Source organism: Lactuca sativa, chromosome 9 (assembly GCF_002870075.4).
Source record: "Lactuca sativa cultivar Salinas chromosome 9, Lsat_Salinas_v11, whole genome shotgun sequence".
Lineage (NCBI taxonomy): Eukaryota > Viridiplantae > Streptophyta > Magnoliopsida > Asterales > Asteraceae > Lactuca > Lactuca sativa.
The window spans coordinates 38,807,065-38,822,705 of NC_056631.2; the positions used below are offsets into that span (position 1 = coordinate 38,807,065).

Below are 15,641 nucleotides of genomic sequence, written 5' to 3' on the forward strand. Positions count from 1 at the left end.
AAAGGAAAAACAAATGAGGGAAAATTGTGAAAAGTTAGGACTTAATTAGAAGGCTTCTTTTACATCATTTGCTAACTATATTAAACAATTGTTTATGTATTAAGTAAAAAAAACACAAAAACTGATTAATGTTTACTTTTATTATTGATACTAAGAACTGAGGTTTTTTTTTTGTGCAGCTACCACAACAACTAAATTTACTCACATGTTGTTAGTTGTTTATTCTTGCTCCACTATGTAGAACTTTGTAAGTAAAAATGTTCCTTTCTCATAACAAACAAAACTTAAAAGGGTATTTTAGGTACTTTAATCCAATCATTTCTTTTAAAAGATAAATTTTGAAACAAATCTTCTTATACATCCTTACCTCTTTAAGGGCATACTTGTTTATATATATATATATACACACACACACACATACATACATATTGGATACGGGCGAAAGGATTATTATCTTAGTATCAACCAATATATTAAAGTGCAAGAGTTGTTTTTAGCAAGAGAAAAACTATGCTTGTGAGAGTAAGGCAATTTCTTATCTATTTTTCTTAATTTTTTTATTTTTTATTATTTATATGCTTATGATTTAGAATCATTTTATAAAGTTGGCTATTTCCTTCATCTGAAAAGAAGACTTGCAATGGACAACATAGAAAAGATTCTTAGCATTCAAAAAGTAAGAAAAGAAATGGTAATAATATGCATCAATGTGTAATGCCCCATGTATATATATATATATATATATATATATATATATATATATATATATATATATATATCCAGTGTTCTAAAAGGCGCACCATGGCGTGAGGCGCGGCGTCGCCGTTACGAAAAGCGTCATAACATTGCTGTTAGGCGTGGAGCGTGGCAAGGCGTGATATGGCGTGCCATGGCGTGTTATGGCGTGTTATGGCACATGTTTTTTCGTTTGAGACACGTTTTTTTGCTCTTTTTTATACCTTTTCTAATCGGACATACAAGTATTGTGTTTTTTATTAACTTTCTGTTATTAGTTGTTGATATAACACTTCTAAAAACTAGGTATATTTGATATAAATTTATATTTATGCGGTAATATAATTATAAATTAATACAAAATCGCTGCCTTACATCACGCCTTGAAAAACGCCATGGCTCGCCATAACTCGTTAAGCTTGAGGCTTGGCCTTGCCGCCACGCCACGCCTCACGCCTTTTAGAACCTTGTATATATCATTATCCTGATATATGATTTGATTATGCCACCTGGAATGCAAGAAGTGGATCAATAAACTCTACAATCAAGGTATATCAACGATCTTTAAAGGCTCTTCCTAGTAATTTTTTTTTATCTTTTTCTTTTAAATGTTGAACTATATTATATATTTTTTGTAAATTATCCAAAATGCATTGTGTTGAGTAGCCTCATGTTTTTAGATTGTGCAATGCTAAGGCATACTTATTTTGAGCTTGAGGAGTCCCAAGGGCCAATTAAGGTATATTAAAAATGACATGTTTCCTACTAGCTTAAACCTTTTGGATAATTTACAAAAAAAAAAAAAACCGCCAAAGAGAAGAAAAGGGAAAAAATAAGGAAGTTGATACAATAAGGAGGAGAACTAGATAGCAAAAGAAGAAGAAGAAGAAAGGATAAGAACTAAAACTAGTCATGCTTTGAAATATCCACAAACATCCAATGGTTAAGTTGGTTTGTTTGATGTGTCTGAGTGTTATAACTTGGGATGATTTTGAAATAATATTTACAATGGATAAGTTGATTGGTGCTATAATAGTGAGTTTTACGATGTAAGTGCTCAATTTACTTTATTTTGTGTATTTAAACAAGTTAGTAAACTTTTGTATTTTAATAGGTACTTGTATGAAGAAATCAAGAATGGAGGAAGAACAAATCATGGAATCTGTTTCGCGAGCCTGAATGCGATCTCTAAAGATGGAGAACTTCATGAAAGGCGATGGATGACACACATAGAGTCATAACATGTCGGTTGTTGGCTGTCCACAAGAAAGGATGACCACCTCATCTTAATGCCTTATAATATCATGTCAAATTTTCCATTTGATTTTGTTTAACTTAATCTAAATAGAATGACTTAATGTGTTAAAGTAAAGAAAGATCACTACATTTGGTTATTATTTGGCTAAAATTATAATATGAAAATAATAGTATGATGACTATAACAAGAATCTACTATGGAATAAATAACAACATACTTTTGCTGATACGACTTAAGAAAAAAAGATATAACTTGCTGTTTTTAATACACAAGTCTTTTTCTGTCCCAACTGCATGAAATTGCAATGTACTTTTCCATTTCTTGAATTCAAGCTTTCTTTAACACAAATAAGTAGAAGTAAGTTGCTATTCCACACATTAAGGCCTTTTTTGGTTAAAATGCAAGAAATAGCAGCATATCTTAGTTGGTTCAACTTAGGAAAGAAAGAAATAATATAATTTTTTATTACACAAGTCCTTTTTTGTCCCAAGTGCAATTAATAATATTGTACTTTGCTATTTCTTGCATTTAAGCTTCCTTTAATACAAATAAGTAGAAGTAAGTTGCTATTTCAAGCATTTAGGCAGTTTTTGTTTAAAATGAAATAAATAGCAGCATAATTTAATTAAAAATAATATAATTTACTCTTTTTACTACACAAATCCTTTTATATCCTTAAGTGCATGAAATAATAATGTACTTTGCTATTTCTTGCATTTAAGTTTCCCTTACCATAAATAAGTAAAAAGTAAGCTGCCATTTCTTGTATATAAGCTCCTTTACCATAATGTATTTTTCAATTTCTTGCATTTAAGCTTCTTTTAAAATTATTTGTCGAAATTTTTATTTGGTTTTTGGGTTTATAATGGCCATTGGGTGCTGGCAGTACTACACATGCAAACAACAACTTGCTATCACGTTGATTCTCTAAGGCCCTTAGATGTTGATATAGACTTGAAGCAGATGATTAAAGAGTAAGTAATATAAATAATTGAAACGTTAAATTAATTTTATTTGATATATTTTATCCATTTTTTTTGTAGAGAATTGTCTTGCGTCCAAGAAAGTGGCTTAAAGAAAATGGTTAATGTCAACCAGATTAATATTTTAGTTAGCACAAAGTGCAACTTTAACTTCAATTGGATTTGGTTAATCTATTATTGTTTTTGACTAATCAGTTTATTATGTAAATGTATAGTGTCACTTTCCACCAGGTTACATGGAATGCAGTATTATGCTCTAAAGTTCATGAAAGCGATTGTTGCTAATGAAGGATTTGAAGTTTTGATAAACAATGTAAGTAAATCTATTAATTAATTGATGATGGACTTGAAGTGTTGTAGAAATTTTCACATATACAATTGTTTAAGAGTGTAAGGTATGGGTCTCGTTGAGACTCATTGGGGCTGAGGTGGACGCCCAAAACAGCGTTGCATCTCGTTGCACACCGCCCCCTTCTTGTTGTGTTGCATCTCGTGGGCATTACAACGTATCAAAACGGGAATAAGAACCAATAAAAATCATTTCTCCTTCTCTTTCTCTCTTTCTCTCTACCTTATTCTACCTCTTAACAAGTTCTAACATTAAAACACCATTTCCTACATGGTGTTATGGTGGTGTTAAGGCTGATGTGGCATGTAAGAACTCGTTATAATACCGACCCATACCCAATGCTCTAAGTGTTTTTTGCTAATATATTAATTTGTCTCTGTTATGGGTGACAACATTAAAATTTTAAGGAGAAAAACATATTGGTTAAATAAGGTGAACACGGGGCTCCACCCTATGCAATGGTGTCTTAAAAAAAAAATATTGTATGTGAAATCCAAGTTGTGTAGAAAGTCCTGGATTTCTTCTAAATCCATATACGAGCATGTGGGAATGTGGCATCTAATGAGATTTCATTATCCAAACACCAACCATGGCAGCAACGATATTTTTTAGTAACACTTTCCTAATCATACCCTTATATATATATATATATATATATATATATATATATATATATATATATATATATATATATATATATATATATATATATATATATATATATATATATATATATATATATAATATATATATATATATATATATATATATATATATATATATATATATATATTCTGCATATATTGATTTAATTTAAAAAATAAACATCAATTTTTTATCAAAAAATTATTTAACTTAATTTATGTATTTTTTTTTCACAAAAACACTAATTTTATTAACAACTTTTTTAATAGATTACACAAATAAAATAAATAATCTTTTTTATTTGCCGTAGATAACCATTTATGGAATAATTTATAATAGTTTTTTTATTTACCAATTTTTATAATAATTTTTAAAGAAAACTATTATAAACTATTAATTAAAATATTATTTAGTAGTTTTAAAAAAAAAACCATAAATTATTATAAATGATTACTAATTATCTAAAAATTATAGAAAACTATTACTTACATATCTTTTTATATTATTTGTGTGCCGTAAAAATTAGTCATTTTAGTTTTCAATAATCATAGAATATTACAATAGTCTTTTTTAATAACATATTTATGGAATAAATAAAATAAATAAATATTTTAGTAAATAGATTTATAAATATTAATTATTATATATTAAAAACTATTAATTATAAATATGTTAGTAAAAAAAATATAATCATAACCTAATTATTAAAAGTAATATTAATTAGTAAAAAGCGTGTCTTCATAATCTAATTATTATAAAATAATCATTAAATGGTAGTGATAAGTATAATGGGGGTATGAATAAATGATGCCTAAAAATTTGAGGTGAAATTTTTTAATAATTTGTCTAGTAAGCCGTGGACCAACATTAGAAAATATTACAAGGATTAATTAAGGGAAGTGATTCATACACAACAGTTTTTTTGTCATACACAACAATTAATGAATTATAGAGTTGTACCATACAACATTTTAAAGCACTAATTGTTGTGTATAAAGAAAAATTGTTGTGTATGGACCAACTTCCATTAATTAGTGGTTTCTCAGTTACATGTGTTCACCTCAAGCAAACAATATACCATCACAACCAAAGTCACTTTTTCTATAGACAAACAACTATTGAAAATAAACTGCGCAAAGATATAGCAAAAAAAGCTTAGAGTTAGACCTAAAACAACATAATGAAATCAAAAATGGTTTACTCATTCAAGTATATTTTTCCATATATCATTTAGACCATCTTCAACACTAGAGTAAAAAGAATGTTAATAGTGATTTATCTCTATCTTTACCTTATTTTTCATTAATATTTTAGACTCATAAATATATCCCAACTATGTTATTTTTCTCCAAATTTTTATATATTCAATAATACCTTTATATTTAAAAGGCTTTTACAGTTAGTCTAAAATATTGTTGTTTTAATAACCTTCAAATGAATATTAATAAATAAATATAACAAAACAAATAATTCGTATAAAATAATTTAAATTAATATTGATATTAATATAACAAATAATTTATTAAATAAATAATTTCATTCATAACACATCAAAATAAATATACAAACTCATTTATAAAAAGTTATACATATATTTAAAGAAATATGACATATACGTTAAAAAAATTTAACAAAAAGTTATTAAAAACGGTTTAAATTAAAAATATATTTGAAACAATTATCATATTTAAAATACAATAAGAAAATTAATAAATCCCAAATAAATAAACTCGAAATTTAAATATATTAAATAAACTAGATGTAAATAAACTTAAACAAACAAATATGAAAAAGTAAAAATTAAACACAAATAATATTCTTTCAATTTAAAGTTTAGTAGTCATAATATTATATATGATGCTAAAAATAAAGTGGAAGTGAAGCACATTTTTTTTACATAAATTATAGAGTAATTTTATAAATAAAGTAGAAATGAAAATGCTTTTTAATTAAAAAAAAAACAATTATAAATCATTAGTAATTAAGGTACATATATTATTGATATTTAGGGGTGTTATTCGGTTGTTTTTTTTGGTTTTCAGTTTATACGGTTTGGTTTTATTGGTTTTTTTACATCTTAAAACTAACCATAACAAAACCAAATAAGGTTCGGTTTAATCAGTTTTGGTTAATTCAGTTACGGTTTATTCGGTTTGATTTACCGATTAAACAAAATAAAATTTTACATGTAAAAACAAATATTACACTAAAAGAAAAAAAATACCTTACTGAAGTTTCACCAAATGAATAAAAAACATTAATACACAATATATTATATTTAGGTCCTATTTGATAGTTTATGTCTGGGAAAGTGTCGTCTAAAGTGCTGTCGGGGAAGAAAATCATGTTGTTTGATTGTACATCTGATTGACTGTGCTGAATGATGAAAAAAATGATCCGATTTATGTTTGATAGTGGCGGGATGGATGAGATTTTTTAAAATAAATTAGGATGGTGGTGGTGTTGTCCAAAAAAAAAAGAACTAATCCAATAAAATGAATTAAAAAAATTAACTAAAAGAAGTTAATAATCTAATAAAGTAATATTTATTAATATATATAAATATTATATAATGTAATAATATTTATGAATATATAATAATCCAATAAAAAGAATTAATCCATAAAAAAGAAATTAAAAAAGAAAAGAATTATTTAAAAGAAATTAATATTCCAATAAAATAATATTTATTAATGCATAAATATTATATATCAAATAATATTTCTTAATATAAAATAATACATTAAAAAAGTAATAATTCAATAAAAAATCAATTTAAAAAAAGTTATTTAAATTAATAATCCGAGAAAGAAAGAAAAAGGCGGGGTTTGGGGCATAATTGTCTTTCCAGCCCATTCAACCAGAAAGATTTGATTTTGAGGCTTTCTGGGAAAGACATATCTTACCGGGAAAGACCTCTCTTTTTTGTGCAAATCAAACAGTCTTTTCGGTCCATTCAGTCAGAAAGATCTGTTTAGACCTGGAAACATGCGTATCAAACGGGGTCTTAGTCTTTTATGATATGTTTTCTTAAGGTATTGATGTAGCTACACAAGTTATAGATGCATTAATATAGCTTTATACATATATGAAGAGGAAAGAAATAACTGAAGGTTAAATGATATTTGGCTATTCAGTTGTTGCTCTTTAATACGATATGTAAACAATTATAAATTCATAATGGTTAATAACTAAATAATGAGTTATGAAAATATTTTTAGTAACTAGCTATCAATTTAAATATAAAATGTTAATTTATATATAAAATATAAAATATATAACAATTAAATAGTTTATTCGGTTTAACCAAAGTCATGAAAATTTAACCAAAAACCAAATCAAATAAGGTATCCTTATTCGGTTAACCAAACCAAATTAACCGAATAACCAAATAACCTGAACCAAATAAACCAAACATCATTTGGTTTGGTTCAGTTATTCAGTTTTGATTTTTTATCACACCCCTATTGATATTGAGGTTTTAAAACTAAGACTAGACTAATTGAGTTCAACTGTTTTGACCCGAAATGTGTCAGGTCTCCATCTGAAAAACCATTGGTTTATAATCAGATTAAAATGAGTGAGTTCATTTGAAAACATAGTTAGTCAAACACTCAAAACCAACATTGTTGAACATTGAAAACCAGATTTTATAAAACACAATATTTATAAATAAATAAATAAAACCTTATTTGAAATTTCATTTTTAAATTGAATGAGTATTTAATGCAAGTGTTTGGCCTAAATTTATAACTAATAGACCAAAGCCTAAATGTAATCTTAGATGGTCTACCTTATATCGCTTTTAATACAAGTAACTCTATGACTCAACAATTTCTTGTTGCTACGTGATGTGAGTTGAACCATAAATTAAATAGGTTTCTTTTGAAAACAACATTTTCAATCTAAAAAAAATACCCCTTAGTCATCAAAATCTAATAAATAACTATCATTTTTATATAATTTTTTATTCTTTTTTATTATTTTATTTATAAATTACTATATATTTTTTTATTTTTTATTAAATAAATTAATTTAAATGATTTAAATTTATCTTAGCATTTACATTTAAATTTTATTATGTAGATTATATTTATAATTATATCAATTTCTTCTTCTGCTTCTTCTTTTTTGATTTTTTAAAATATTTTCACAACTATTTTTTTATTGCTAGTAGTTTGATATTTAAAAAAAATTGAGTTACATAGACTAAATTAAAACAAAAATTTTAATATATCGGATTATTGAAATCCGTAAATGATTATCAAAATCTGATTATGAAAACTTGTAAATGGTTATGACGTACTCATTTCAATTCGGTTATGTTTCATGTTTTTTTCTTCAAACTAGGAAATAAAACCCATTTTTAATCGACTAAATTTCTAAATTTTGTTTTTAATATGAATTTCTGTTATATACTAAGATATCTATGTGATTTAGTTATTAACTTGACAAAAAAAACCTCCATGGCCAACTGAAATATCTCAAAATGATACTGAACATGCCTCGATCATCTATCACTCTATATAAATTTCTCTAGGTTAATAAATAATTTAGTAAATTTATAAAATTAAAGATATATATTTAAATAAATAAATAAGAAATCTTTATTTGGTTTTTTTTGGATTATTCGTTTTTTATTTTATAAATCAAAACAAATCCAAAAATAATAATTCGGTTTGTTTAAAAGTAATCCAGAAATCCAAATATCTAAACTAAATAATCCAATCAAAATAGTTCACTTAAATAATTCAGTTTTAACCAAATAATGAATACCTGATTATAGTGTCTGAAAGAACTAAAGGAAAAAGACAAAAAAAAAAAAAAGACGCTAAGTTGTAATTTTGCCCATCATATTAAGGGAGTGTTTGTCAAAAAACTTATTGCTTATTAGCTTAAAAGTAATCCAAAAATCTGAATATCTAAACTAAATAATCCAATCAAAATAGTTCAATTAAACAATTTGGTTTTAACCAAATAATGAACACCTGGCTAAAAAAATAAAGAAAAAGAAGACTTATTAGATCATTACTCCACAGGTGTTGTGAGGGATTGACTGTGAAATTATGGGAAGGTCAAGATACGTAATATCCTTTGATGATGTTAAATTTGTTGCTCTTGTTAAATTCTTGTAGAAACAATGTTAAATTCGTTCAAAACACACATCATGTAAAAATGTTTATTTAGTGTTTATGGAAAGAGCTTACCAAATGATTTAAAAATGCTTAAATGAGATGTGTTTTGCTGCTTATAATCACAGTTTAGTTGTTTTGCTGATATATAAAGTGAATATGTGATGCATCTGTCTGTTTTAGACCATCAATCAACAATTAAATGAGAATTTTTATCATAAATATTTACTAATACGGATATGCATCTATAATGATTAACATTGGTACATACAGTGAAGTAGATTGATGAGTAGTTTCTGTAATATGCATCTGTAATCAATAGAATCAGAAGTTTTATTATTATTATTATTATTATTATTATTATTATTATTATAGTGAATGGTGACTGTTTTTTTACTGCATGAACCGTTTAAATGAGTGTAAATGACTATTTTACCCTTATCATTTCAATTTCTGATTCTGTTACAGGGTTGTGAGAATGAGGGTACTGAAGCTGAGAAAGGTTCTTGTTCTTCAAATGAACTCAAAAGTGAGTGCCTTTTGCACATATCATGGGCTCTTGTTATATAGCCATGCTTGAAGGTGAAAATAAAAATTAAAAAATGGTTTAGTTTTATTAAATCTTTTTGAGTTGGGAAACAAACAGTTTAATCAACTCTTACTATAACTATAGTAATTTCTGCCCAAAATGGAAGAAATATCAATTTAGTTTGCTATTTTTTTTTTGTATTTAGGGTTCTTTTACCATATTTGTAAGTGGAAGTAAGTTGCTATTTTGTGCATTTAGCCCTTTTTGATTTAGATGCAAGAAATAGCAACATATTTTCATTGATCTGACTTAGCAAACAAAGATTTTAGTGAACAAATGTTTTTAGAATGCCATCGAAGGTAAGGAAAAAAAATAAAGGCTTTTGTCTGTTGAAATACTTTCTCTTGTGCCCTTGAAGGGAAAACATATGTTCAACTTGTACGAAAGTGAACTGAAAGGTTATTTTTTTAACAAGATTTTGTCTTTGATACCTTCCTGTGTATTATGAGGCATGGTCATACCTTTATACAATGTTATAATCTGTTTTATAGGTGAAGAAGATGTAACCGAGTTGATTAAATTGTCACGTGTGCTGCATATGGATCCTATAAAGGTCTTATGCAAAACTAACATTTTTTAATATGTATTAACATTTTATTATATTTTTGACTTATAAAACTTTAAATGTGTCACTCTAGCTATCTAAATTTATATTTTCAAGATTTGATAGTCTAGGCTTTATTTCACACGAGGTATTATCTGGATAAATGTTTGAGAAATGGAAAGAAAAGCAAAAGAGGGAAAATAGTGAAAAGTTAGGACTTAACCGAAAAGTCTGGTTCAACTCAAACAAACAATATACCATCACTACCAAATACAAAAGGACTTAAATAAGAACAAGATCAATCTGGAAGATCATTGGGGGTTTATCATTATCAGTCTGCTGGCTGAATTTCTGGATTCACGGATCCAGAAATTTCTTCATGGGCGACCTGTTCAGGTGGAACAATGGGATGTGTCGTAGTGGGCCTCCTTAAAGCTTCAAGCTCAAGTTCAACAGACCTCATTGTCGGCCTGTTAACACCAGATATTTCCAAGCACCTGTTGGCAAGCTGTGCTGCAGCATTTAAATGTTGAAGGTCAATACCCCCTTCATTAAGTAAGCGTGGTTCCACCATTTGTAGGAGGTTTCCTTCACCCATGCACTTGACAAAATACTTTGACAAGTACCTCTCTTGGTAGACTCTCTACAAGAAGGGGTTTTTTACCGGTGATGAGCTCTGCAAGAACCACCCCAAAGCTGTATACGTCACTCTTTTCGTTTAAATTGTCTGTGTCTTGGTACTCAGGATCCAAGTACCCAAGTGTGCCCTGGACAACAGTGTTGACGTTTTCTTCTTTTTTAGAAAACAACTTGGAAATACCAAAGTCCGACAATTTCGCTCTGAACTCATCGTCTAATAATATATTTGAGGACTTGACATCTCTGTGTATGACGGGGGTGGTGGCATGAGAATGAAGGTACGCAAGTGCAGATGCAGCTTCTGCAGCGACCCTCAACCGATTCTCCCATGATAACCAACTCGTTCCACCCTCTTCATTATGAATGTGATGGAAAAGTGTGTTATTGGGAATGAACTCATACACTAATACCGGTACTTCCTCTTCAAAACAACAACCCAATAGTTTGACGACATTTCCATGTATGATTTGTGTTATTACCAATATCTCGTTTATGAACTGTTCCTTTTCGGTCTCACCCACTGAAAGGGACTTCTTAACTGCAACAACGCGTTTATCCGGCATAATTCCTTTATAAACAATGCCAAAACCTCCCCTCCCTACAATCCGCTCATTTGAATAGTTATCTGTGGCTTTTCGAAGCTGTTCCATGCTATATACAGTCACGGTGTAAGCAGCCTCTTGCGAATTCAGTTTTTGTTTGAGCAACACACCACCGTTTTGCTCAAAATACTTCTCTCGTAGCTTCATAAGTTTCCTCTTCTTGATGCTAAAGAATATCACAGTGATCCCAGCTAATGTCAACATAACCCCAACCAAAACTACATGGAAAAATATAAGGAAAATGATCAGTTAACCAGATGAATACTAAACATGGGAACATCATTTGCAATAAATCCACCTTAATTTCCAACAATTACATATATCACGAAATTATTACAACTTATCTTGCAAAAATTGGTTCTTAATCCATGAAATGTATTTTTTTTTATTGAAAATGATACTTAATAATAATAATAATAATAATAATAATAATAATTCATTTTGTGAAATAAAAAAAGAATCTTGAAATAAGTATATTTTGGATTAAAAACAAAAGTAGGTACAATAAATTTTTGGTTAATCGTGTTTGCCTTTTTGAGGTTAAACACACATTATCTTTTTACACATTTAAATGTAAATGAGTATCATAAATTTTTAAACATAAAAATAGTCAAGGATGGGTTCAAATGCATATTTTTACATGGAAAAAGTAGTCTTGGATAGAATAGAACATAGAACCTATATAGGCTTGTCTCATTTTCAACCTAACTCAAATCAAATATTTATAAAATAATAGTTTTTATACACATTAGCTACCAACGAATTTGTCCAAAATTAAACCCAATATTAGCAACCTAACAAATTTTTACTTTTATATTTAAAAAAACGTTATATAATGATATTTGGTGATCTTCTTATAGTCTAATTAAATCAGGCATCTTGACCAACCAATTTTTCTGAACCTAATTTTCTATACATTTGAAAGAAATGAATGGCCGATTTCGCAAATTTTTTATATATTTTGGGAAACATGTACATTGGAAAAGCAAAATTCATGAAAAAATGTTAACCGGATGAAAAAAAAAATCATAACATATATTAGTTTCGGCTACTTGAAAAAGTAACTTCGAAAAGATAATATATTTTGACAAAATAAATTATCAACTTTGATGCATTGGTTAAAAAGATTGGTGACCTGACAAATTTTGACTTGCAATGCTTAATTTATTGTACCTAATTATATGAAGTTAGATTTAAGTATTTAATGATCATTAATAATAATACTTGTGTGAAGTATACCTATAGAGAACACCACCACTGGAAATTTTGATTTTTTAGCAACCGGTCGGCAGCCGTATTTTTCTTTTGCTTCACCTTCGTATCCTTGCAAACATGTACAACTGTAATTCCCGGGACTATTAGAGCATCTTCCATAACAAGGATAGGTGCTATTATCCTCGCACTCGTTGATGTCTAGCAAACAAAGTTATTCAAGTATTAAAACAAAGAGTACAAAACATGGCATACGCATGGTTTGCTAATACTACAAATTGAATGCACATGCCTAAATACACATGCCTAGTCATATATATATATATATATATATATATATATATATATATATATATATATATATATATATATATATATATATATATATATATATATATATATATATATATATATATATATATATATATATATTTTGTATCTAATTTCAAAATTAACTGATCAAGACAAAAAGGGTTAACTATTAGTTTTTCGGTATCCCATTTAAACCATCTTTAACACTAGAGTAAAAATAATAATGCTAATAGTAATTTATCTCCATCTTCACCTTAATTTTCACTAATTTTTTAGACCCAAAAATATATCCCCAGTGGCCAGTATATTCCTTTTCTTCAGATTTTTATATATTCATTAATACTTTTCAATTTAAAAGACTTTTACAGTTTGTCTAAAATCATTTTGTATTAATAATCTTAAAATTTTTATTAATAAATAAATATATATAACAAAAAAATAATTTAAATTAATTTTTATATTAATATAACAAGTATTTTATTAAATAAATAATTACATTCATAAGCCATCAAAATAAATATTCAAACTCATTTGTAAGAAGTTATACATATATTTAACGAAATATGACACATACGTTTAGAAAAATTTAACAAAGACATTAAAAAGTGTTTAAATTTAAAATATATTTGAAAATTTTTTAATATTTAAAATATAAAAATAAAATTAAACAAATACTAAATAAATAAACTCAAATTTTAAATATGTTAAATAAACTAGATATAAATAAATTTAAACTTGAAAAAACAAATATGACAAGTAAAAGTTAACCTTAATTTATAGAGTTTATAAATAATGTTCTTTCAAAGTTAAAGTTTAGGAGTCTTAATCTTATATTCGATGTAAAAAAAAACAAAGTGGAATTTAAGAACAATTTTTTTTATATATATTTTATATATTTTTATTTTACATAAAATATTGAATAATTTTATAAATAAAGTGGAAATGAGAATGCTTTTTAATTGAAAAAAGAATTGTAAATCATTAGTAAGGTAAAAACACTGATGTTTTAAAAATACGACTAGACTAATAGAGTTTAACTGTTTTCAATCGAAATGGATCAAACCTCCCGCTTAAAAACAATGGTTGTAATTAGATTAAAACAAGTGAGTTCACTCGAAAATATAGTTAAACCGGTCAAGTTGAATGTTGTAAACCAAACTTTTTATAAAATAAAATATTTATAAATAAAGAAAGAATTGGGTCTTTAATGCAAGTGAGTTTAAAATTAATGAACCAAAACCTAAGAAGGTCTCCCCCCATCCTGCTTTTAATAAGCATAACTCAACTGTCAACACTTTTGATGTGGGATGGGCCATAAATTAAATTATACTCTACTTCTCTCCATATGTGTTTTATTAATAAGTTTGTTTTTTTTTTATATCTATCATCTTTATAGAAAAATAAGTTTTAAAAGTTAACTTTGGACTGATACAATGAGAGCATCTATCTATTCGGGTTTTTGCGACCAGTTTGGTTCAAATATATATAATTTTTATCGGAACAGATTTTATTCTAAATTCGAAACTGACCTTGGCAGCCATTAAGAAGATAAGGATTGCCCTGGTAACCTTTGTTGCAGCTGCAGCGATATCCACCAAGTTCTTCATCGTCCGTGCAGAAGCTATTTGCCTTGCATTCTGTAGCCTGTGAGCAATTCCGCTTGCCTCGTCCAATTACCCAATCCACCAGGATGTGGACATGTGAATCTAAATAAAGCTTTGAAGCACCAGACAAATCACGTGCACCACCAAAGCGAAAGTGGTTTTCATCAGCGAGAAATGCAAAACCGCAAGGATTGAAGGGCCATACATTCATATGGTTATCAAAGGAGCCAATTGTTATATTGACACCCTTGAGACCTTTTTGTATTGGTGTCTGACAACAGCCAACCCCAGAGCACTTACCATTCTTGAGCACATTACTTACGTTGGTACATATGCCCATACAGCCAGTCATGTAGTCGGATCCATGCAGATGCAGTCCTCTGATCCAAGCATAATTATCGCATCCAATGACAGTAAATTTGTTAATTGACGAAAACGTAAACGGGCTTGTCTCCTCAAATGATGTAGTCGAATTAACAATATCAGAACTCCCAGATTCGTTGTAGCAAGAGTAAGCAACAGAATTGAAAATGCTGATCTCGGAATCCGAGATATTGTATATCTGAATGTTTCCAGACCTGATAAAAAGCTTTGGGGGGTTAAAAGTGGAGTTGCAGATGAGCTCAAATGACTCGTCTAAGGCACACCCTTTACCCATTCCAAATGGGTAGGGAACTGTTAAATTCCCGCAATCTGTTGGGCAGTTTGGCTTTGCAATACCTCTAAGAGAGGCACCTACAAAATTATTCTCAGACAACAACGCCAATAGAACGTGGATGAAAAGAAGAAGCATGTTTTTTTTTTTCTTGTATTTCTTTGATCAGATATGTTTTGTGTGCGATTTGGTTGATATGTTAAAGCATTTTATAGTAAAATTTAGAGTAGACAAAATAGCAAAAATGGTCCCTGTTGTTTGCAATCTTTTTAGGTTTTGGTCCTTATTGTTTCAAAGTTGCAGTTTTATGGATTTGGTCCTTCCAAACTAAAATGACTATTGTACCCTTAATATATATTATTCATTATTTCTTTTTGACAAA

General features: G+C 27.8%; 1 protein-coding gene across 1 annotated transcript; it reads right to left on the reverse strand.

Annotated features, from left to right (window-relative positions):
* Positions 1–10,464: 10,464 nt before the first annotated feature.
* Positions 10,465–15,397, reverse strand: LOC111882719 (putative wall-associated receptor kinase-like 16). Its single transcript, XM_042898386.1, is given in 4 exon segments — positions 10,465–10,879; positions 10,881–11,694; positions 12,701–12,889; positions 14,530–15,397. Coding segments are annotated over 4 exon segments (2,184 nt in total). The 3' UTR covers positions 10,465–10,566.
* Positions 15,398–15,641: the final 244 nt, after the last annotated feature.